The sequence below is a fragment of the Polyodon spathula genome, chromosome 1 (genome assembly GCF_017654505.1).
Source record: "Polyodon spathula isolate WHYD16114869_AA chromosome 1, ASM1765450v1, whole genome shotgun sequence".
In the NCBI taxonomy this organism is placed as follows: domain Eukaryota; kingdom Metazoa; phylum Chordata; class Actinopteri; order Acipenseriformes; family Polyodontidae; genus Polyodon; species Polyodon spathula.
Window position 1 is genome coordinate 851,712 of NC_054534.1, and position 21,242 is coordinate 872,953.

Here is a 21,242-nt window from a genome sequence, read left to right on the forward strand (position 1 = left end):
GAAGATGCAGGTAGGCATATAAAAGATATAAATGATAAATCTCGAGGTGTTCTAGTAAATTTGCACACAACTGTACTACTTTCTGTGCTTTGATTGTCAAAAAATGTATATGTTTATATTCTCCATGGACACAATATATTGCTTAAGGCTGCATTGATGAGTAAGGTGACTTAGAGCAAATCCATGTTTTTTTATTATTATGGTTCTAAAGGCTATTGGTCTGTACAAGTGAAAGAACTCATCTTAACTTTTATAAGAATCTCTCTACTCTAGTGCTGGAAATACTAAGGAGACAGCAACATAAAGTAGTGACAATCAAGAGTGTTTGTGTTATAAAAATAAATACACTAGCCTGACCCTGAGGTTGAGACATTAAACTGAGTGGGCATTAATTACCTCATGGACATCTTTAGAAGAGAGTCCCCTGGTGTCTCATGGTTAAAATCCAATACAGGTCAGAAAATGATGGCCTGGTTGTATTCCCCCCTGGCAAATTAAATGTCTTCAAACAGTATTTCACCAGAACTTGGATGTGAACGACCAGCTTGTTGTTTTTGTTGTATATATATATATATATATATATCTATTATATTATATATATAATATATATATATATTTATATATATATATACATGTTCGGGAAACATGACATGTAATTTAATCCTTAAGTGCAGCTCGCAGCTGCCTGAACTGCGAACGACTCCCCTGTTGTGCAGATTCTGGCTGATGCAGCAGAAGGCAGGAGTGCTTCCCTGAAGGATCTGTGCCCAGAGGACAAGCGGCGCATCGCCAACCTCATCCAAGAGCTTGCCAGGTACCAGGGCTGTCATAATGAGGGAATAGAAGTTTGAAATCGGGGTTTAGTTTTGCATAGGGATATTCTGTAGACAGGTGGTATTTAGTGAATAATTCCAGTCTGCAGTTTACTGATGTGCAAACAGATCAACACAGGCAGCTGCTGTAGTGTTCTTGGGGGTGCCATAGGGAGCTAATTAAAAGTGAAGGGACTTGACTCTAGGAAAGAGCCTTGGGAATGTAAATGAAACCTGGCAATACATGCTACTTGCTTTCAGTGTGATCCTTGCTTCTGTATTATGAAAAGAAGATACCAGAGAGCCAAAACTACCCATCTTAGAACTGAAGAAAAGCAACAGAAGAATTAAGCTTGGCACTAGTTTGTGCTTGGTATTTAAAGGTGTGATAATGTCTTACCTTTTGTTAGGATATCATTATTCTGTTACCTGTAACATAGGAAATTAAGGTAAAGGTACTTCACGTGTATGGCTGGTTTCTTTTTCAGGTAGGAGTATGGAAGGCACACAGAATCAAGGACAAGTCTCCATTACTTTGCAATAGAATTCAGTATTGTCAAGAAATCTGTATCGGGTTGAAAGCTGAGAGTTGTAACCATAAGTCTTGCCATGCAACAGCTTCCTAAAAGCATTCTAGAGACACATTTAAAATGTTAACCATAGACCAGAGAAAGTGTAACCTTTCTTGGGTTACTCAATGCATTCTAGGAAGGCTCATTTCATACCTTTTTGACAATAAAAGATATTCGTTTGGTAGCTACAGAAGAGAGGAAAAATAAAAAAAATGAGCATTTAAGAACAATGATTTTTAAACTGAGTTAGAACAATGGAGGTCAACAGGTCATCTAGGTGTTGTGAGGATTTCTTATAAAGCTTTGACCGTGCAAGCCACCCCAGACTGTCTGTAGCCTGCTGTTGTGTGTTTGACCTAAAGGGTGAGCGAGGAGAAGGATGAGACGGCGGAGCGACTTCGTGTAGAGCAGGAAGGCTTCTCGAAGAAGATCCAGCAGCTGGAGGCGCAGAACGAGCTCATCGCCAACGAGAGGGAAAATATCCTTCCACACAAAACAGGTCCTGCATTTGCAGCCTGGGGATGGGTTTGTGACAGGGGGTATCTCCTATATCAGAATTCAATTAATTTGAACAAATCATAAGCTTTGAGTTTGGTGACTGGAAAGGCAATATTTTTTTACCAAAAACACAGAACTTGCATGTAGCAGATGTTCACCTATTTACTCTTTTTACAATTGCAGACCTTCAGAAACTATAAACAAGTTTTTATCATTTTCCAAAAGGTGGGACTTAGCAAGTACTGGTGCATTGAAGTATATTACCCTTTGAAACTATTAAACAAATACAAAGAGGGCTTACTGGTGTTCTTTTTTTACCCTTTAACTTTCTTGGCTTTAACTTACTCTTTCCTAAATAAATAACCACTTTGATAACTAACTAAATAAGTACGTACGTATAAGAGAACATAAAGCCTGCTGTGAGACCTCCATTTGTTAGACATCTCCCTGTTTTCATTAGCATCCAGTAATTGATGCAGTCTCCCAGACTGCCGTGCTAATGAGTCTGAAAGATAATCACCTGTGTCTCCTGCAGCCCGAATGCATCTCAGCTGGGGCTTGGTTTCACAGCGCTGCACATTCGTTTTCCTCCCTTGCACTGTACCCTCTCCTCCCGGCCCTCTGCCGCGTTCCTGGTAATGGCTATTCAAGGAGGCTTCCATCCCATTAGCTGCCATCAGCACCATGCAAAGTTCCGCTGACCCCTTCGTGTTGTGCAGAAATTATTGGACATAATGACTTAAGTTTACATGTCAAAACTGCAGAAGTAGATGCAGATTTTTTTTTTTTTTTTTTTTTTGTACAACAAACTGATACAGTTCCTGCTTTTTTTATTTATACAAAGTTTAAAAAAAAAAAAAAAAAAAAAATGTAAAGATGAATACACACAATTGTAACAGTGGTGAAATCGGGTTAACAGTAACACCCAAGTGTTCTGTTTTGAAGAGTTCGAATATAGTTTACAGCTGGTGGATGGGGGGGCTCTCCTGTAGCACTGCACCCCCAGACACTGCTTGTTGATTGATTTATATCCAGGCTATTGATAAGCCAGGGTGGTTCATTGGAAATGTACTTGTAGGGCACTTCACCTCTTTGAAATTTTCTGTTGTATCTCAAACTGGGGTCCGCAAAGGTTGCTCAGGTAGCACATTTATTGAATGTGCTTTCACTGTTGTCATGAGACAGACTTCGTTACATTACAGCCTCTTTTCTTTCTATGTTTTCAGGTGGGAGATCTATCCAGAAGCTCTGGGCTTGGGTACACTCTGTCTACTTTACTCATTAAGGGAATGTTCATTTTTGCATGTTGTATTCACAGTAGACTGAGAATAAAAAATAAAATTTGACAGAAGAATGAAAGAGTGGTGCCGGTCAGGGCTGCATATATGAGTGAAGCTGCATTAGGATGTTTCAGCCTGCGGAGGTCAGTGTCTACCGATATGCGTATATTCCTTTGCTGCATTCAGCTTTGTCCTGTGCTGGCAAAGTACTAGATGGGACTAGTTTTTGCGGTACAGTTTAGGCTTGCATTCTTAGAATGGTGCAGGTTGTATACTAACTTGAGTTAACTAAACTTAGACATTTTTGACTGTGCTGAATTCACAAAGAAATGGTACAATCTAGGAACCAGCTGAAGTGAAAAAGTAAAACTGTGCTATCCATTGAAAAAGCAATGCAGAACCAAAGTGTTCAAGAAACAACAAAGAAAGCAAACTGAATACACTTATTAGCCAAAACTATTGTTGCATAGTCTACTGGCACACACACAGGGAGGTATGTTTTTTGCTGCTCTCAAGATACTTGAAACGGTGACCAAAATTTGAATAAAAGAGTGACTATTGCAGATTTTCAAAGCTTTATTTTTCCCATATTGTATACTGTCAGTTTTTTTTCTTTTTCATTTATTTCACACATCTGTGTTTTAAAACGCCAAGTGAAGTGTACCGAGTTGTTTTCTGCAATGGAGTGTGCTCTGAGAATGTGATTTATTATATTCTCTCTCTGTGTCCTTAGTAATGGCAGATGAAAACAAAAAGCAATAGACGAAAGAGACTCCAACATTAAAGATCAACAGAAAAGCAGTACATTTTCATATGTGCCACTATGGAGTTTACATAAATCCAGAGAATTGCTTGTACAATTGTGATGAAACTTGGTTTAGACTTTTATTAACACTTCTTATTGAGGGTATCTGGGGATATTACCAGATGCCTGTATGCCTGTCTTTATGGGTCATGCTTACATTTTAGTTGTATCTTGAGACCCTCACATCCGGTTGTGATGAAACTTGGTTGTAGCATTTAGAATCTGAGGATAGACGGTTAAGGAGGTAGTGTTCTTGAACTCTATATGCACAGGAAATCCTTCTCCCTCTCTCTCTCTGTAGTATTAAGAGCTCAGTTGCATGGTGTGTTTATGATCTTGTACTGCTGATGGAACTTGTCTTTGCTCCATAAGGAGTCCAGGGGAGCAGCTCCTGTTTTTGATTAAAGATTCTCCTGGATTATTAAATTCCAGTGGGGTCTGGTATAATGGTATAAGCAGTAATGTATTTTAAATACCACAGCCCTTGAACTATACATTAATCACACTGGCGTTTGCTGACAAGGGTGTTTTATTGATTCCTTTGTTAGATATGATAAAAGTGCAATGGAAAGAAGACTGCCATAAAGCAGGGTTAAGAGTTTTTTGACAGCAGTATTAATATTGGTTTGCTGTTTGTATAATTTAAGTCGCCCCACCCCAGATGTTCTAAATCTCATAGCTGTGAGCCGTTTGGTCCCAGTATTAGCTGACCATTTATTTACACTGGGACCCCAAGGTATAACAGGCAACTGCAAAATCCCCAGTAAGAAAACAGAATTACTCATTTAAAGTTATTTTCTTGGATTTAGATGCCCTGTGTTACAAAGGTAAGGCTTGAACGAAAAGCTTTGAGAATCAGTTGCCTGTTTCTGAGAGCTATGGGCCCGAGTGCCACTCTCTGATTTGAGTTTGTAGAGCACGTGCCGGCTTTGCTGTAGGCACCCATCTCTGCTCTGTCAACAAACTGGCTAACCGTGCTTGATGAGTATCTGTGGACTCATTCTGCTAGAGGCACCTCGCTTGCTCTCTCTCTCTCTCCATCCATCAGAACCGTAGTCATGCTGTGGGACAAAGCTGCAAACGATGCTCGGAGTTACTTTGGGCTCATGTTGTTGGAAGCTCCCTGGGCTTTTGTCCATCTCTCTCTCTCCCTTCCCATAAGGATGAGAAATGGGACCAGGTAGGCAGCAGTTGTGTTTTTAACCAAATTAGTTAGCAAGTACTCCTCTGTAGTTTTTGACAGTTCTGGATGTGCAGCCAAACTACACAGAGAAACCACCATAGAAGGACTATATGACTAGCCTGATGACCACACTGATTTATCCCTATTTACAGTACATCTTTAGATGTAGCCTATTCGTAGACTCCTTTAGAACGGTCCCTTCTGCAGTCGTTAAAAGCATATTTTACTTTTCCTGTTTTATACGTGCTCATCACACTTGATTTGTCGATCCCTTTAAGTCACACAATGCAATGGAAAGAGAGCTGCCATAGAGCAGGGTGAAGTGGCAGTATTGGTGTTATACTCCATGGTTGTTCGGAGCATCATGTCTTGACTGCAGCCTGGCTCGAGGATAGATGGGGCCCTGTATAAACAGTGTGGCAGGAGTCCTGTACCTTCTCTGTTCACACCAGCAGCAGTGGATGAGAAATTGTCCACTCTGTGTGCGCTGAAAAGATTGCCTGGAGCCACCTGCCTGCTGAGAGACAGTAATAAGTTTCCCTTAATTGAAATGTTTTTTGTGTGTGTTTGTGGTGGTGGTGGTGGGGGGGGTTATATCTAATTTAAATGTCCTTGAAAAGTTAAAACAAAGTAAGACATTTTAGAATTTTATTGCAGAGGATTTTAAAATTATTATTATTGAATTGAAAAGCACTTACTGAAATTCATTTTGAGATTGCTTGCCACTGTGGAACTGTGTTGTAGAGCAGAAAATGGATAATATAGGGTATGGAGCAATACGGAGTGACGGAGGGATGTTTTAAATATCACTACCTGCTGTAAAAGATATTAAGAAGCTGAAGCGTTGTAACGATTTCTAGTCTCTTGTCATGTCTGTCTAGCTGCAGCTGCAATGTATCTGGTCACTAGTGGTGAACCAGCCGTTTCTGTTGCAAGGTTAAAATAGTGTCATGTGCGGGGTCCTCATGGTCAGGTTGTGTCTCTTGTTGCTTGTTGTCCTTGACTGCCCCCCACGTCTGCAGGATCAGTACCTTGAGTGTCAGGAGCTGCTTGCTCTCTACCAGCAGTACCTGTCTGAGCAGCAGGAGAAGCTGACCCGCTCCATCTCCCAGCTCAGCCGCACACACACAGCGCAGCAGCAGGTAAGCACCCTAAACCATGGCACTACCTGTCCACTCTCTCTCGTTAGTAACACCATGAACAGTGCTATCATATTTTACTTATTTTGTAGAACCAGAATATCTTCAGTGAAAACATTGCTAGTGTGTTGGTTAAAGTCATTTTACAGGATCCTGTGAAAGCACAGAGACACAGACTGTCTGGTAGCCAGGGACCAAGCTGCATATAGTTAAGGGTTCTTCTGGACAAAATGGAAAAAGCAAAACATAAAATGTTGTTTATTCATTGCTTTAATTCTTTTTTTGAAGAATGACAAAATATTACTTTAATAACTGATCATTGCTTCTCCTGTTAACCTTTGGGATAAGATTTTGAAGAGCTGGAATGAACACAGGGTTTTCAGGTTACAATATAAAAATATTTTTTAAATTAGGAATTTGTACCATATTACAGGAAGAACTCTCTTGGGAGTAAAATACCCCATCAAATGACCTGTTCAATGAAAGTAGAGAAACACTCGTAGTGGGTTTTTGTTTTTTTTTGGTCCAAATTCTGTTATAAGAATGAATGCAAACCCAGGAGAATCATCAAACCCAATACATTTCAAGTAGTGTTTCTTTGTTCTGGGGATGGAAATTAGACTTCTTGCATTGCAGTTTAACCCATTCTAGGTTTTAATAGAGCTTGGTTAGCTATAGTGCACAGTCTTGCAGCACCTGATAGAATCAACATATTGAATTACGTACCGCTTTGTAGTTTTCCATATACTTAATGAAAAACTGACAAATTAAAAAATGTGACATTTCGTAATCCAACTTGAAATACTGTACTACCATTTTGGCTTCCAGTGGACTTTTGCGATAGCATTTTGTAGTTTCTTTGATAACATGATGTCAAATAAAAGATCGAAATTATTTTTTATTTATTTTTATATATATATATATATATATATATATATATATATATATATATATATATATATACACACACACACACACACACACACACACACACGCATGCATGCATGCACACACTGCTCCCTCGTTATAACATGGGTCTCGGTGCACACACAATATGAGCGTTATAACAGGGAGGGGGCGGGGGGTGCCGTGGGACACACAGCACACATCTGACTAAAATTCTAAATAAAGTAACTCCCTCTCTGTAATGCACATATAGTGAAGCAAAAATATAACTTTCCTTGAATGAACCATGCATAAAGCACCATGTAATCAGCGCTATGTTTTTTACAAAAAAAAAAAAACCTATCATTCCCATGTGTGGATCATTTTAATTAGCAGTTTTTAAACTGTAAATAGCCTGGCTAAATGGAGGCCTGGAGTTCAGTTCAAGCAACAAACAAGCAAATCAAGTGTGAGAAGGAGAGTGGCTCGGGAGAGGGAAAGAGGGAATGGGCTCGCCCCAGGTTTGGCTGCTGGAGCGGGGCTGAAGCGTCTCTTCTCCCAGAGAAAGCTGCATTAGGAAAGATAACCATGTAATAGGCCTAATATTTATGTAGTTATTAAGCGAATGCTGAGTAAGATGTCTGTTATAAAGTGCCAGCGCAGCTTCTCACCAGTTCAGATACTGTGTCAAAAGGGAGAGACAGAAACGGAAGTTACACTGAGACGTTGTTTACAGTTTGAACACCGGTACTGTATTTACTGTAGAAATATTGCATGAATCACTAGTGTAGGGAATTGGGGGATGTGCTGTAGGCGCGCTATATCTGAGGGGCATTATAAATCCAGTGAGCCTTACAGTGAGGAAGCACTAGAGAGAGAGAGAGAGAGAGAGAGAGAGAGAGAGAGAGAGAGAGAGATATATATAATATTTATTTATTTACAGTGCCGGAAAGTGCCGAGGGTGTGAACTATTAATACCTTATGGGTATTTCCATAATTCCCGACAGGTCCACGTCAAGCCCTCAAATGTCACAGAGTTGAAGCAGTTCTGTAAGGAAGAATGAGCCTAAATTCCTCAAAACCGATGCGAGAGACTGACCAACAGTTACAGGAAATGCTTAGTTGAAGTTATTGTTGCTCAAGGGGGTGCCACCAGTTACTGAATCTAAAGGTTCACATACTTTTTTACACATGGATAATGTTGAGTCATTTGTGGATAAATAAATGTTGAAAAAGTAGAATGTTTTCATATCATTTGTTTAATCAGGTTATCATTATCTATTATTAGGAGTTTTGGTTTGTAATATGTGAAATATGTGAAAATCCTAAGGGGTTCACAAACTTTTTCTTGGCATTGTATTTTTAAATCGTCTCAATCCTAAAATTCCAGCTGATGCAAACCTTTTACACAGCTGTATTACAAGCTTGTGTGTCTTATTAAGCTCCTAGTACAACTAGAAATAGATCAAACTGTTGTGGAACGGGAGTCTTATTGGCATCCCTGTGTTCTAATATATTTCCTAGCACCTGTTAACCCTGGTGCCCTGGCCAACATCCCAATATAAGTTAAATTATGGCCTGGCAAAACTAGCCTCAATTTTCAGGCCCTTATACAGACTTTTATAAAGGATAAAGGCGACTGCCAAATAAACAAACAATAATAATGATGATAATATAAAACTTCCCTTGAAAGAAGGGGGTAGTGTCTCACTGGAGTCGTCCTGTATGAGTTACGATCGTTACACTGTGTAACACAATTTTTGTTCCTGGGTAGTAAGTGTTATTTACTAATTGCTTATGCCTCAAAAGTATAGAAAATGGCTATTACTATTTACAGTATAATTGTAAATCTCCAAAAACTACTCACTTCTAAATCTTTTGTAGTCATTTTTGTATTACTTTAGTATAAATACATGTTAATTTAGATTCATGTGTTGTTTTTTTCTGACTTTATGTGAACGAAAAGACACACATTTACCCGTTTTCCCATTGGAAATAGTGATATTTTGAAATATCACTGTCCTGGTCACAAAAGCAAAGTTTGTGGGGAACATTTTCTATACTTTTGAGGCATAAGCAATTAGGAAATAACACTACACAGGAACAAAAAAAAAAAAAAAAATTTGTTACACAGTGAAGGTGAAAAAGTGTTTTGAAGTGTATCTAGTGTTCAGTTTGACTTTGAGAAGAAGGAAAGTGTCATTTCTCTACATGCCGTCGGTCCCATGTGTAGCTGTGCCTGTTGCTTCAGTTTTAATTTCCTGTGTCGCTTTACTGACCAGACACTGTCCTGTCTTGATTGCTTTGTGCTGCAGTGATTAACTGCCTGCCCGTCCCTCCAAACTCGTATTAGTACCACAGCTTGACATCATTACAAATTTAAATGCAGCAATTCCTTGTGCATAGCACATTAATCTCTCAGTCAATGTTTGTCCATCCACACTTCCATCCACCCAGCCTTCCCACTAGTTATCATCAAGTATAACTGGTTGTTATAAAATATCTGCATCCCACAAACTGCTGTGGAAATTGTCGTAAAATGATATGTGAAAATTTGCTAAAGGCACACAGACTAAATCAGTAAAGTGTACTCTATTATCTTTCTCTCAACTCTAACCACTGGTCCATGCTGCCTCCAGGCTGCTAGTCCTCACCTCTAACCACTGGTCCATGCTGCCTCCTGGCTGCTAGTCCTCACCTCTAACCACTGGTCCATGCTGCCTCCTGGCTGCTAGTCCTCAACTCTAACCACTGGTCCATGCTGCCTCCTGGCTCCTAGTCCTCACCTCTAACCACTGGTCCATGCTGCCTCTTGGCTCCTAGTCCTCAACTCTAACCACTGGTCCATGCTGCCTCTTGGCTCCTAGTCCTCAACTCTAACCACTGGTCCATGCTGCCCCCTGGCTTGTAGTCCTCAACTCTACCCACTGGTCCACGCTGCCTCTTGGCTCCTAGTCCTCAACTCTAACCAGTGGTCCATGCTGCCCCCTGGCTCTCATTAGTCAGCTCTAACCACTAGACCACACTAGTTCCCAGTCTTCAACTCTAACCACTGGTCCATGCTGCCCCCTGGCTGTGTGGTCGGCTCTAACCAATAGACCACACTGCCTCTTGGCTTCTTATACCCTAACACATACCTTCCACCAGTTTTTTTTATTTTGATTTCTCTATTTCTCTTATACTTTTTTCCCCCAGTGAGTTAAAAGGTACATTGTCTACAGCATATACAAATAATCATTTTGAGAGAGAACACAAACACAGGTTAAAAACAGAAACATTTTACTGCCACTCAGTCCAGGAGTGAAATGTCAGTAGTGATTACTAGGTAATCTTAATGTTTTTAAATCCAAATTGGCTACATCCTTGGCTGATTGCTCTGTCTGTATTCATTGATGCTCTCGGACTGATTGCTGTTTGCTTGTATTTGTTTATTTATTCTTTTCTCCTCTGTGCTGCTCTATGCAAGACTGCCTTCTGTCATGGGGCTTACCTCAAGCAGCCCTCCGTTTCAAATGCCACTGGGGTTTTTATGTTTGATTAACTTTAATGCATACGTACAATTGTTTTGGATGCATATCAGTTTTAAATTTAAACATTTTGAAAGGCTACCTTTTTTTTTGTATTTTGTATGAAATATATTTTCTTACTATTCAAGCTAAAATTAATTTACGTTGTTGTTTTTTTTACTTTTGGGCCATTTCATACAAACTGATAAGTCATCAATACTGGACTAATGGAAAGACAAGCCAAGATATATGTCTCAGTGGTTTGAGTTCTGTGCTCCAGTCTGGAAGTTAGTAGGTTTGAATAGCTCAGTGGTTAGAGAGCTGGGCTCCAGTGTTGAGGGCAGTTGGTTTAGTAACTCAGTGGTTTGAGTTATGTGCCCCAGTGTGGAAGGTGGTGGCATTGAGTAGCTCAGTGGTTATAGTGCTGGGCTGCAGTGTGGAAGGCAGTGGGTTTGAGAAGCTCAGTGGTTATAGTGCTGGGCTGCAGTGTGGAAGGTAGTGAGTTTGAGTAGCTCAGTGGTTATAGTGCTGGGCTGCAGTGTGGAAGGTAGTGGGTTTGAGTAGCTCAGTGGTTATAGTGCTGGGCTGCAGTGTGGAAGGCAGTGGTTTTGAGTAGCTCAGTGGTTAGAGAGCTGGGCTGCAGTGTGGAAGGCAGTGGGTTTGAGTAGCTCAGTGGTTATAGTGCTGGGCTGCAGTGTGGAAGGTAGTGGGTTTGAGTAGCTCAGTGGTAATAGTGCTGGGCTGCAGTGTGGAAGGCAGTGGTTTTGAGTAGCTCAGTGGTTAGAAAGCTTGGCTGAAGTGTGGAAGACAGTGGGTTTGAGTAGCTCAGTGGTTATAGTGCTGGGCTGCAGTGTGGAAGGTAGTGGGTTTGAGTAGCGCAGTGGTTAGAGTACTGGGCTGTAGTGGGTTAGAGTAGCTCAGTGGTTATAGTGCTGGGCTGCAGTGTGGAAGGCAGTGGGTTTGAGTAGCTCAGTGGTTATAGTGCTGGGCTGCAGTGTGGAAGGTAGTGGGTTTGAGTAGCGCAGTGGTTAGAGTACTGGGCTGTGTGGGTTTGAGTAGCTCAGTGGTTATAGTGCTGGGCTGCAGTGTGGAAGGTAGTGGGTTTGAGTAGCTCAGTGGTAATAGTGCTGGGCTGCAGCGGGTTTGGGTAGCTCAGTGGTTAGAAAGCTTGGCTGCAGTGTGGAAGGCAGTGGGTTTGAGTAGCTCAGTGGTTATAGTGCAGGGCTGCAGTGTGGAAGGTAGTGGGTTTGACTAGCGCAGTGGTTAGAGTGCAGGGCTGCAGCGGGTTTGGGTAGCTCAGTGGTTATAGTGCTGGGCTGCAGTGTGGAAGGTAGTGGGTTTGAGTAGCTCACTGGTTAGGGTGCTGGGCTGTAGTAGGTTTGAGTAGCTCAGTGGTTATAGTGCTGGGCTGCAGTGTGGAAGGCAGTGGGTTTGAGAAGCTCAGTGGTTAGAGTGCTGGGCTGCAGTGTGGAAGGCAGTGGGTTTGAGTAGCTCAGTGGTTAGAGTGCTGGGCTGCAGTGTGGAAGGCAGTGGGTTTGAGTAGCTCAGTGGTTATAGTGCTGGGCTGTGTGGGTTTGAGTAGCTCAGTGGTTATAGTGCTGGGCTGCAGTGTGGAAGGCAGTGGGTTTGAGTAGCTCAGTGGTTATAGTGCTGGGCTGCAGTGTGGAAGGTAGTGGGTTTGAGTAGCTCAGTGGTTAGAGTGCTGGGCTGCAGTGGGTTTGAGTAGCTCAGTGGTTAGAGTGCTGGGCTGCAGTGTGGAAGGTAGTGGGTTTGAGTAGCTCAGTGGTTATAGTGCTGGGCTGCAGTGTGGAAGGCAGTGGGTTTGAGTAGCTCAGTGGTTATAGTGCTGGGCTGTGTGGGTTTGAGAAGCTCAGTGGTTATAGTGCTGGGCTGCAGTGTGGAAGGCAGTGGGTTTGAGTAGCTCAGTGGTTATAGTGCTGGGCTGCAGTGTGGAAGGTAGTGAGTTTGAGTAGCGCAGTGGTTAGAGTGCTGGGCTGTGTGGGTTTGAGAAGCTCAGTGGTTAGAGTGCTGGGCTGCAGTGTGGAAGGCAGTGGGTTTGAGTAGCTCAGTGGTTAGAGTGCTGGGCTGCAGTGTGGAAGGCAGTGGGTTTGAGTAGCTCAGTGGTTATAGTGCTGGGCTGCAGTGTGGAAGGCAGTGGTTTTGAGTAGCTCAGTGGTTAGAAAGCTTGGCTGCAGTGTGGAAGGCAGTGGGTTTGAGTAGCTCAGTGGTTATAGTGCTGGGCTGCAGTGTGGAAGGCAGTGGGTTTGAGTAGCTCAGTGGTAAGAGTGCTGTGTGGAAGGCAGTGGGTTTGAGTAGCTCAGTGGTTAGAGTGCTGGGCTGCAGTGTGGAAGGCAGTGGGTTTGAGTAGCTCAGTGGTTATAGTGCTGGGCTGCAGTGTGGAAGGTAGTGGGTTTGAGTAGCTCAGTGGTTAGAGTGCTGGGCTGTAGTGGGTTTGAGTAGCTCAGTGGTTAGTGCTGGGCTGCAGTGTGGAAGGTAGTGGGTTTGAGTAGCTCAGTGGTTATAGTGCTGGGCTGCAGTGTGGAAGGTAGTGGGTTTGAGTAGTGCAGTGGTTAGAGTACTGGGCTGTGTGGGTTTGAGTAGCTCAGTGGTTATAGTGCTGGGCTGCAGTGTGGAAGGCAGTGGGTTTGAGTAGCTCAGTGGTTAGAGTGCTGGGCTGCAGTGTGGAAGGCAGTGGGTTTGAGTAGCTCAGTGGTTATAGTGCTGGGCTGCAGTGTGGAAGGCAGTGGGTTTGAGTAGCTCAGTGGTTAGAGTGCTGGGCTGCAGTGTGGAAGGCAGTGGGTTTGAGTAGCTCAGTGGTTATAGTGCTGGGCTGCAGTGGGTTTGAGTAGCTCAGTGGTTATAGTGCTGGGCTGCAGTGTGGAAGGCAGTGGGGTTTGAGTAGCTCAGTGGTTAGAGTGCTGGGCTGCAGTGTGGAAGGCAGTGGGTTTGAGTAGCTCAGTGGTTATAGTGCTGGGCTGCAGTGTGGAAGGCAGTGGGTTTGAGTAGCTCAGTGGTTAGAGTGCTGGGCTGCAGTGGGTTTGAGTAGCTCAGTGGTTATAGTGCTGGGCTGCAGTGTGGAAGGCAGTGGGTTTGAGTAGCTCAGTGGTTAGAGTGCTGGGCTGCAGTGTGGAAGGCAGTGGGTTTGAGTAGCTCAGTGGTTAGAGTGCTGGGCTGCAGTGTGGAAGGCAGTGGGTTTGAGTAGCTCAGTGGTTAGAGTGCTGGGCTGCAGTGTGGAAGGCAGTGGGTTTGAGTAGCTCAGTGGTTAGAGTGCTGGGCTGCAGTGTGGAGTAGCTCAGTGGTTAGAATGCTGGGCTGCAGTGTGGAAGGCAGTGGGTTTGAGTAGCTCAGTGGTTATAGTGCTGGGCTGCAGTGTGGAAGGTAGTGGGTTTGAGTAGCTCAGTGGTTAGAGTGCTGGGCTGTGTGGGTTTGAGAAGCTCAGTGGTTAGAGTGCTGGGCTGCAGTGTGGAAGGCAGTGGGTTTGAGTAGCTCAGTGGTTAGAGTGCTGGGCTGCAGTGTGGAAGGCAGTGGGTTTGAGTAGCTCAGTGGTTATAGTGCTGGGCTGCAGTGTGGAAGGTAGTGGGTTTGAGTAGCTCAGTGGTTACAGTGCTGGGCTGCAGTGTGGAAGGCAGTGGGTTTGAGTAGCTCAGTGGTTAGAGTGCTGGGCTGCAGTGTGGAAGGCAGTGGGTTTGAGTAGCTCAGTGGTTAGGGTGCTGGGCTGCAGTGTGGAAGGCAGTGGGTTTGAGTAGCTCAGTGGTTAGAGTGCTGGGCTGCAGTGTGGAAGGCAGTGGTTTTGAGTAGCTCAGTGGTTAGAAAGCTTTAGGAGGGGTTTGAGTAGCTGCAGTGTGGAAGGCAGTGGGTTTGAGTAGCTCAGTGGTTAGAGTGCTGGGCTGCAGTGTGGAAGGTAGTGGGTTTGAGTAGCTCAGTGGTTATAGTGCTGGGCTGCAGTGTGGAAGGCAGTGGGTTTGAGTAGCTCAGTGGTTAGAGTGCTGGGCTGTAGTGGGTTTGAGTAGCTCAGTGGTTAGAGTGCTGGGCTGCAGTGTGGAAGGTAGTGGGTTTGAGTAGCTCAGTGGTTATAGTGCTGGGCTGCAGTGTGGAAGGTAGTGGGTTTGAGTAGTGCAGTGTTTAGAGTACTGGTCTGTGTGGGTTTGAGTAGCTCAGTGGTTATAGTGCTGGGCTGCAGTGTGGAAGGCAGTGGGTTTGAGTAGCTCAGTGGTAATAGTGCTGGGCTGCAGTGTGGAAGGCAGTGGGTTTGAGTAGCTCAGTGGTTATAGTGCTGGGCTGCAGTGTGGCAGGTAGTGGGTTTGAGTAGCTCAGTGGTTATAGTGCTGGGCTGCAGTGTGGAAGGCAGTGGGTTTGAGTAGCTCAGTGGTTATAGTGCTGGGCTGTGTGGGTTTGAGAAGCTCAGTGGTTATAGTGCTGGGCTGCAGTGTGGAAGGCAGTGGGTTTGAGTAGCTCAGTGGTTATAGTGCTGGGCTGCAGTGTGGAAGGTAGTGGGTTTGAGTAGCTCAGTGGTTATAGTGCTGGGCTGCAGTGTGGAAGGTAGTGGGTTTGAGTAGCTCAGTGGTAATAGTGCTGGGCTGCAGTGTGGAAGGCAGTGGGTTTGAGTAGCTCAGTGGTTAGAGAAAGCTTGGCTGCAGTGTGGAAGGCAGTGGGTTTGAGTAGCTCAGTGGTTATAGTGCTGGGCTGCAGTGTGGAAGGTAGTGGGTTTGAGTAGCTCAGTGGTAATAGTGCTGGGCTGCAGTGTGGAAGGCAGTGGGTTTGAATAGCTCAGTGGTTAGAGTACTGAGCTGTAGTGGGTTAGAGTAGCTCAGTGGTTATAGTGCTGGGCTGCAGTGTGGAAGGTAGTGGGTTTGAGTAGCTCAGTGGTTATAGTGCTGGGCTGCAGTGTGGAAGGTAGTGGGTTTGAGTAGTGCAGTGTTTAGAGTACTGGTCTGTGTGGGTTTGAGTAGCTCAGTGGTTATAGTGCTGGGCTGCAGTGTGGAAGGCAGTGGGTTTGAGTAGCTCAGTGGTTAATAGTGCTGGGCTGCAGTGTGGAAGGCAGTGGGTTTGAGTAGCTCAGTGGTTATAGTGCTGGGCTGCAGTGTGGAAGGCAGTGGGTTTGAGTAGCTCAGTGGTTATAGTGCTGGGCTGCAGTGTGGAAGGCAGTGGGTTTGAGTAGCTCAGTGGTTATAGTGCTGGGCTGCAGTGTGGTTTGAGAAGCTCAGTGGTTATAGTGCTGGGCTGCAGTGTGGAAGGCAGTGGGTTTGAGTAGCTCAGTGGTTATAGTGCTGGGCTGCAGTGTGGAAGGTAGTGGGTTTGAGTAGCTCAGTGGTTATAGTGCTGGGCTGCAGTGTGGAAGGCAGTGGGTTTGAGTAGTGCAGTGTTTAGAGTACTGGTCTGTGTGGGTTTGAGTAGCTCAGTGGTTATAGTGCTGGGCTGCAGTGTGGAAGGCAGTGGGTTTGAGTAGCTCAGTGGTAATAGTGCTGGGCTGCAGTGTGGAAGGCAGTGGGTTTGAGTAGCTCAGTGGTTATAGTGCTGGGCTGCAGTGTGGAAGGTAGTGGGTTTGAGTAGCTCAGTGGTTATAGTGCTGGGCTGCAGTGTGGAAGGCAGTGGGTTTGAGTAGCTCAGTGGTTAGAGTGCTGGGCTGCAGTGTGGTTTGAGTTTGAGCTCAGTGGTTATAGTGCTGGGCTGCAGTGTGGAAGGCAGTGGGTTTGAGTAGCTCAGTGGTTAGAGTGCTGGGCTGCAGTGTGGAAGGCAGTGGGTTTGAGTAGCGCAGTGGTTAGAGTGCTGGGCTGTGTGGGTTTGAGTAGCTCAGTGGTTAGAGTGCTGGGCTGCAGTGTGGAAGGCAGTGGGTTTGAGTAGCTCAGTGGTTAGAGTGCTGGGCTGCAGTGTGGAAGGCAGTGGGTTTGAGTAGCTCAGTGGTTAGAGTGCTGGGCTGCAGTGTGGAAGGTAGTGGGTTTGAGTAGCTCAGTGGTTATAGTGCTGGGCTGCAGTGTGGAAGGCAGTGGTTTTGAGTAGCTCAGTGGTTAGAGAAGCTTGGCTGCAGTGTGGAAGGCAGTGGGTTTGAGTAGCTCAGTGGTTAGAGTGCTGGGCTGCAGTGTGGAAGGCAGTGGGTTTGAGTAGCTCAGTGGTTATAGTGCTGGGCTGCAGTGTGGAAGGCAGTGGGTTTGAGTAGCTCAGTGGTTAGAAAGCTTGGCTGCAGTGTGGAAGGCAGTGGGTTTGAGTAGCTCAGTGGTTATAGTGCTGGGCTGCAGTGTGGAAGGTAGTGGGTTTGAGTAGCTCAGTGGTAATAGTGCTGGGCTGTAGTGGGTTAGAGTAGCTCAGTGGTTATAGTGCTGGGCTGCAGTGTGGAAGGTAGTGGGTTTGAGTAGCTCAGTGGTTATAGTGCTGGGCTGCAGTGTGGAAGGTAGTGGGTTTGAGTAGTGCAGTGTTTAGAGTACTGGTCTGTGTGGGTTTGAGTAGCTCAGTGGTTATAGTGCTGGGCTGCAGTGTGGAAGGCAGTGGGTTTGTGTAGTGCAGTGTTTAGAGTACTGGTCTGTGTGGGTTTGAGTAGCTCAGTGGTTATAGTGCTGGGCTGCAGTGTGGAAGGCAGTGGGTTTGAGTAGCTCAGTGGTAATAGTGCTAGGCTGCAGTGTGGAAGGCAGTGGGTTTGAGTAGCTCAGTGGTAATAGTGCTGGGCTGCAGTGTGGAAGGCAGTGGGTTTGAGTAGCTCAGTGGTTAGAAAGCTTGGCTGCAGTGTGGAAGGCAGTGGGTTTGAGTAGCTCAGTGGTTAGAGTGCAGGGCTGTAGTGGGTTTGGGTAGCTCAGTGGTTATAGTGCTGGGCTGAGTTTGGAAGGCAGTGGGTTTGAGTTGCTCAGTGGTTAGAGTGCAGGGCTGCAGTGTGGAAGGCAGTGGGTTTGAGTAGCTCAGTGGTTAGAGTGCTGGGCTGCAGTGTGGAAGGCAGTGGGTTTGAGTAGCTCAGTGGTTAGAGTGCTGGGCTGCAGTATTGAGGGTGGTAGTTTGGCTTTACTGACTCCGGTTTAAGTGCAGTTTCTTGCACTGTATCTTTTTCTGTGTCTCTATTCTAATAATAAAAAAGTTGTTAGAATGCTGAATAAATGATTAAACTACTTGCACACAATACATTAGCATTGAACTGTCAAAAAGTGAGAAGCTTGATGACAATTTAAAAAGGCTGCTGAGTGCTGACCAACTGGTGCTTTCCATTGTTGTAGCCCTGTGTTGTTGAAGGTGTAAGAGTATTGCTCCCCTGTGTGGGGGCGCAGTCTACCGAGGGCAAGTGAATCTCTACAGGGTCCCCCCGTTCCATTTAGAGGAGAAGCCCTCCCCTTCCTTGCTTGGGTAAGTGGGAGACATGGAGAAGTCGCTTCACTTCCACAAGCAATACACCTTTCTGTTTTGTCTAACAGCCGCTCATTAAAAACATGAATTATCCCCAGGCCCCTCTTCCTAAGCAGCCATCCAGACGGGAAATATAAACCTGTCAAGCCAGCGGTGGAAACATAAGGCCCCAACTGCATAGTGAAGATGCTAGCCTGCTCTCAGAAGGCTCTTTTAAAGATTTAATGTACAACGGCAATTTTTTTATCATCAGCCTTCATCCTGACTCTTCAAATACTAGAGCCTGGTAGTGACAGCTTCTGCAAAGACAGGGGAGTGGGTGGGGGACTTGAGGGAGTCCTGGGAATGAAGCAGCTGAACCCCCCTCCAGCTAATGCTGCCTGTCAGTGTGGCGGCTTCACCACTGGAAAACGTAGTGCGTCAAACACCTTCCTTTAGGAGTACAGCCACGAGGCGGCTGCTGTGTTGTTTTGATAACTCACAATTCTCAGCACAGGTTCAATTTGGGTTTGTTTATTTTCTTATGCATGTATATTGTCTGTAATTCACTTGTTCTCTGATATTACTATTAGCTGTATAATAAATAAGTTAAAGTATCTTTTTTTCATAGAAGCTCATGTTAAATAAAGCAAGTACTTTAATTTTTCGAAAGCGATACCTAGTACAGTACTATACTGGGTGAAAGGAAGCTGTTTGTCTTAGTATTGGTGGTGGGCTTGGTTGTGAAAGCATGTCGCTGGCTGCAAAGCATACCAGTCATTAGGGGAAGTTGCTGAATGACAGAAAAGATGATGTTTTTAAAAGGGTGGGGACAGTTTCACATTGCTGATGTGAAATAACCAAACAAGTATGTGTAAACACACTACCTGCAAGTAAGGCATAGAGCTTTCTTTAACCTTGTATGGTAACCAACATCATGTTGTTTCAATAAAAATACATGATTGCTACAGCATGCGATCCTTTCAAAGCCAAGATCTACATATCCAATGGAAGTACATGACAGATCGGATGTACAGAATTACTTCATTAATGATAACTTCTTTAAAGGTCACATGTAAAACACATTTATTTTGCAAAGACAACCAGAATGTGAGGGCTTAATATTCTATTCACTTATCTAAAAGGTTGCCTCTCCAACAGAACACCACCACCTACTTCCATCATTGTTTGACCATACTTTACTCTGGTTTAGCTTCTAATGTCTATTTTTTCCCTGTGTCTTTCAGCAGCCCTGTAGTAAGAAAAGCCCAGCTCCACTACCTCAGGCAGCCGTGGACGGCTCTTACCTCGGCTTGCCTTCTCCCAGAAGGGGATCAGGTGGGCTGAACTTTCAGGCGCTGCCTTCTCACAGAGACAAGAAGCGGGTTGCTTTAGCGAGCCAGGCACACAGCCCCCTCCAACAGGGTGCGCCTTCAAGGAGCGGTTCTGAGGACGGCTCTCCAGAGTATTGGGGGCTCCCATTGAGGCCACAGCTGGGGGGCAGCGAGCCTCGTCCGGGACGTCCTGATCAGCTTAGAGAGGCTCAGCTCATGAACAGAGAATTGAGACGCGCAGGGATGACTGAACCACATGTGGGCCGGCACTCTCGCCACAGGGAGGCACAGGGTTTGGGCAGGCAGGTTCCTGAGGTTTCCCTGACCGGACCGGAGCCGCCACCCCCAGTTGATGTGGCAGAACCCCAGGGCAGCAGGGGGCTTTTGGATGAGAGGAGGCACAAGCTGGTGCTGCAGAAGCTGGAGCTGGAGGTGGAGAGGGAGCGGCTGCAGTCTCTACTGGCACAGCAGGAGGAGAAGCTCCTTCGGCAGCAGAGGCAGCTCAGCCAATCCCGTCTGGACTACAGCAGGTAAGCTCTCCAAATAGCTTGAACAAAGCTTCTCATACTTGCAAAGCTTGAACAGAACTTATCATACTAAACAGACATTAATTTGATTTAAATAAATTTATTTATTTATTTTTAATTTTTTTGTAGTAGTACCATAGTTGCAGCTCAACAGTACCTCCAAACTGTAAATTTAAGGGTGTTGGAAATGGTGGTTTGTGAATAGTTACATACCAAACTAAATTACTCAATCTTAAATAAATACATAAATAAAGCAAATTATTTGTCATTGTGGCATCCTCTAAATGTGAACTGCAATATGTGAACTACAAGAATTTAGCGATGGAGTACGCCAGAGAAAAATCCCCCTCGCTCATCCCATTACTTTTACTTCTCTTTCTTTGATTTCTTCTTTCTGTGTCAGTCCAACACATGCTTGTTACTTAAGACTACTTTGCTTTTTATAGTGTGTTCAATTATTAAAGCTCCTGGTTGCAGCACTAAATAAACCTGGTTTCAGTGGGTCTAACACAGAGCTCAATTGTCTATTTGGGACCCCATTGCACTGTTATCTGAATCGCTTTGGTGCTCTAACGGGGCAAGACATGTTTTCAGAATGCCATTTCAGTGCAGTATTTGTTTTATTTTATTATTTTTTTTTTTTTTACGTACTCGCATTTGTGCTGTGATCAGAATACAGCCATGAGAGTTTTAGTTTAGACAGTAAGGGGTTAAGATGCTTGTGTTAATAAAAGGTTTTTAAAACATACTTTTCATGTATTTTCTAAACTATATATAAAATAGGTTACAGGATTGTTTACCGCTCTGGTACAAAATCTGCAGGAGCAGTTGAATTCATGCTGAAACTGTTCTGGAGCAGATGTAGCAGGAGTCTGGCGCAGAGTCTGTGAGGTTGTTGGTCTGCGTGTTTAGTGTGTTTAAAAATAAGTGTTTTTGTGTTCTTTGTGAAATAAGGTTTCAGGATGCAGCTATGGCAGAGCTGGAAGAATCGATCCATGATGTTCCCCTGAGGGAGCCTGGGCAGAGGGTTTACATGAATGGCAGCACCACTCCTGGACCCAGGTATGGGCTGGCTCCACAGTGCTGCTCACCCAACATTTATTTCTGGATGTTTCGGACAAAAACTTTTCTTTCTACACAGCTAAAGGGCTTTTGTTCAAAACGTCCTAAAATGTATATTTTTTTATTATAATTTAAACCTTTTTGTGTACATCCAAAAAAAACAATTTTTATACACTGCAGTTATATCTCCTTACCAGCATTCCCTCTAAAGGCTAAAATGTGTGCATTTTTCACAGTAACTGGCAAAAACCTTCGCACTCAGTTTACTAACTTTAGCAAGTTATTGCACTATGTAACACAATTTTTGTTCCTGGGTAGTAAGTGTTATTTCCTAATTGCT

At 44.5% G+C, this 21,242-nt stretch overlaps 1 protein-coding gene across 3 annotated transcripts in view; it reads left to right on the forward strand.

The window, feature by feature from the left end:
• kiaa1328 (KIAA1328 ortholog) overlaps positions 1-21,242 on the forward strand; it is a 37,040-nt gene that overhangs the window by 1,912 nt on the left and 13,886 nt on the right. For 2 of the 3 annotated variants that reach the window (XM_041238004.1, XM_041238072.1), the window contains 5 exons: positions 717-814; positions 1,747-1,862; positions 6,165-6,292; positions 19,227-19,843; positions 20,795-20,902. In XM_041238004.1, coding sequence (XP_041093938.1) covers positions 717-814; positions 1,747-1,862; positions 6,165-6,292; positions 19,227-19,843; positions 20,795-20,902 — 1,067 coding nt within the window. The remainder of the gene's footprint in view (positions 1-716; positions 815-1,746; positions 1,863-6,164; positions 6,293-19,226; positions 19,844-20,794; positions 20,903-21,242) is intronic. The other variant, XM_041238144.1, reaches the window with a different exon arrangement.